At 38.1% G+C, this 3,277-nt stretch overlaps 1 protein-coding gene across 1 annotated transcript; it reads right to left on the bottom strand.

The window, feature by feature from the left end:
* Positions 1-464: 464 nt before the first annotated feature.
* On the bottom strand, positions 465-2,068 carry LOC122533375 (beta-1,4-glucuronyltransferase 1-like). Its single transcript, XM_043663015.1, has 2 exons — positions 1,784-2,068; positions 465-1,482 (listed from the first exon to the last, which is right to left on the bottom strand). Exons 1-2 carry the CDS (start codon positions 2,018-2,020, stop codon positions 1,285-1,287), a joined length of 435 nt encoding a protein of 144 aa, XP_043518950.1. The 5' UTR covers positions 2,021-2,068; the 3' UTR covers positions 465-1,284.
* Positions 2,069-3,277: the final 1,209 nt, after the last annotated feature.

The raw sequence follows: 3,277 nt of genomic DNA, 5'->3' as shown, positions 1-3,277 counted from the left end.
TTTTTTTTTTTTTTTTTTTTTTTTTTTTTTTTTTTTTTTTGAACAAGACACAATCTTAAAAACAATGAACTTGCTTCAATTATGCTCGTGTACGATACACATAAATGCAGAAAATTAAAATCTGTTTAATAAAATCGATAAAACGTTGACTTCAGTCGGTTTGGTTTGCACTTCTAGTTTGCAGTAAACTCTACAAACCTCTGCATGCTGATACGCTAAATAATTTTCTTTTAAATTAATTTTTTTTTATAAATAAATTTTCTGAAGAGTTACAGGAACCAAAATGTACTCGAGATAAATACAATTTTCATTCAAATTTAAGCTGCAGAGTTTTGGTTTGGTTATCAATATCCACTACTCCAAATAATGATATTCCTATTGATAACAATAAAAGTAAAGATATTTTTTTTCTCATTATGCAAACACTGTGTCCCTTAATCAACTTGAGCAGCATATCCCTTTTCTTTTTGGCATGTTTCTATGACCACAGTCGTTCCGTTTCCTCTTTGGGGAAATCGTGGAATGAGACAAAAATGCACACGTTCTGCCAGACAAACCGCACAACACTTTTTTTTTTTTGTAAATGTACAAGTATATACGAGGCACCGTTTTAAAATACTAAATATGTACAATTGTTCGCCCTTAACGCGTTCTCAGGTGAAAAATATGCGCAATAAGATTATTTTTTTTCGTAACGAAGAACAAACTACGGTAATATGTATTGATCGTCGCGTGAGAAAGCAAAATTTTCTGCGTTCTTCGAGAGTTCTTTCTTAAAAAAAAAACAAAACAAAAAAAAAAAAAAAAAAACGATCGATCTTTCATTAATATTCCCTCTTTTTTCCCCCCTTCTTTTTAGTTAATGCTGCCATCACATTTTTGTACTGGAAAGAAGATGAAGAGACGTTGGCGATGAGAAACGAGGAGGAACTGCAGGAACTAACGATCGTAGGAGAAGTTTGCTGAGACCTCAGGTCCTCCGGACCTAGCCTTCAAAAGCTACTACTTTCGGCACCGTACAATTGGCATCATTTTCAACCTTTCAGACGTTTGTTAGTCGCAGTGAACATTCTTCGGATTAGCTTCGACACCGGAAACGGAGAGGAACGGCTGACGAACGTGGTCGTTGTGATCACGTGTAACTAAAACAAGTCTTTGGGCGTTGCGGCCGTTATCGATCTCTCGCTGGGCTACGGACGTTCCTGGTGTCAAGAATGATCTCAGGTGTTGCCACTTGACCGGGAAACACCTGTGGAGCACGCGTTGTGCCCGTTTCTCCACGGGCTACACCGCACAGCCTTTCCTCGTCCCGTAGAGAATTTTCAGTTCCGGAACGATGATCTTCCTTATCAATGCGTTCGTCTTCGCTGTCAGCATCTCGCGGTGTGGATCCTTCTTGAATATCTTGATGCCAGGACGATGGACTAGGAATGCGTTGTCCAAGATGAGGAAGTCGTAGTCGAGAACGCACAACGCGTAACCCTAAAACAAAATTGGGTTAACGATTCAGAGAATTCGCAATTCTTCATAAATCTACATACTACAGGTCGCTATTATAGGTCGCTAAAAGTAAAGTGTCGACTTTCACATATTTAGTCCTTCGTTCAGATTAACTCTGTAAACATCAGATCACTTTCTATGTCAAATTCTTTCTCGTTTATTGTTGAGAAGAGATTTTTTTTATGCAAAGTTTCAATGAAATATTTATTGCGTGGAGTTCCATGGGCGGAGATAAAAGTAGGTCGCCACGTGATGTGCCCACTAAGTCGGAAATCATTTGCACCTGTGTCATTTTGTCGCTTTTCCCTTCCCAGCTGAGCCTCTCGTCGTACAGAGGATCATTATTGGTCCCGATGAAGATCGGCTCCCAGTGAACGAAACTGCCTGTCCTCTTGCCAACGTGAAACACGTGAAGATCCTCGGTTTCCGGCGCTTCCTGCCACTCTTTGCTTCGAGGAACGTTGTGACAGCCGGAGCATAATTTCTTGTGAAAGGGAATCGCTGTGCCGGCCTTCAGCATCTGAACCTGAAGACAAATTTATTAAGTTATTTATATAATAAAAAAAAAAAAATATACCTCTGGTTTCTTTTCAACATTTCTAGATACATCTTTGGAAAAGATGGAGAAATCAATTGCTTCAAGATCATACTAATCGATGACTTTGAAATTCCAGAGGGAGAGGAAGTGAATAATGTAACTTACTTACATCAAAAAATTGTTTAACGCGCTACCTCATGATTGGAAACGATTATAGGATATCCTGGTTTGTATAAGATTAATTCACTCTCGGATCATTTTTACAGACTAGTATGATTAATTTCAATTTTGTATTAACAATAATATTCGGGTACAACGTCCTCTTACGCGACGGTAATTCTGCCCCGTTTCTAATTTACAGTCGGAGAGGCTGATGCGCTTTGCAAGAAAAAAAAGGGGGCAGGAGGCGGCCCGTGGTATCACGGTTAATGAAATAAGGCTTGTTGAACGTTTGAAGGAGAAGAAGGGAAAAAAATGAAACGGAATGAATTGAATAGTGCATAGAAGTGGCGGAATTGAATTGAATGTCTCATAGAAATGCGGCCAACGGCCAGCTGCACTTCACACAGCGACGCTACTAATTGTAAAGTATCAAGGTCCACGGTCAAAGGAAGCGCCACTGATTAAACGACCCTCGCGTTCATATCATTTAACGCATTGTCGGCTATTATGCAGCCGTCATTGCGCTCCTTCCTACCCTTTAATTGCCCGCAAGTTCAATTCTCAAGTAGAAAGAAATGTCACAAACGTGAACGAACCAACCACGGCAAAATGTATTTTCTGACTCTGAAGAGTATGAAGATAGATCCGTCTCCGTAATTCCGGGAATTGCATGCAATATTCGCAAAACGAGATGAAAATTCTGTAATAACGAAATACGCAGAAATCTGTTTACTCCTTGTCAAAGATTTTAGACAGATAGTCGTCAAAATTTGATTCCCTTCGGTAGGAAATGTAATTAGATTCTTAGATCATATTGTTCAGAGTAGTGAAATTTAAACAGAATTTAGCTTAAACTTTACGTAACGTAATAGACTGCAGATTTTCCAATATTTATGAATTTATTATAACAGATATTCTGTTTTATATGTACATATACGTACGCAGTCCAATAATGAGCAATTCATCGCCCTGATTATATCCAAATGGGTTCTCTTTGTGCTCAAAAAAGTTCAGTCAGTCTTTTTCTTTTTTTTTTTTTTTTTTTTTTTTTTTTTTTTTTTTTTTTTTTTTTTTTTT

This window comes from Frieseomelitta varia, unplaced genomic scaffold (assembly GCF_011392965.1).
Source record: "Frieseomelitta varia isolate USP_RPSP 00005682 unplaced genomic scaffold, Fvar_1.2 scaffold_1459, whole genome shotgun sequence".
Lineage (NCBI taxonomy): Eukaryota > Metazoa > Arthropoda > Insecta > Hymenoptera > Apidae > Frieseomelitta > Frieseomelitta varia.
Note: the sequence above shows the minus strand (reverse complement) of the source record. Positions and strands in the feature narration are given on the sequence as shown.

Bases quoted from the DNA above. Each gene is read 5' to 3' on its own strand.
- LOC122533375 (XM_043663015.1), bottom strand. From the start codon at position 2,020: ATGCTGAAGGCCGGCACAGCGATTCCCTTTCACAAGAAATTATGCTCC. The intron at 1,483-1,783 runs GTGCAAATGATT...ATTTTGTTTTAG, and splicing joins AAAGCGACAAAATGACACAG to GGTTACGCGTTGTGCGTTCT.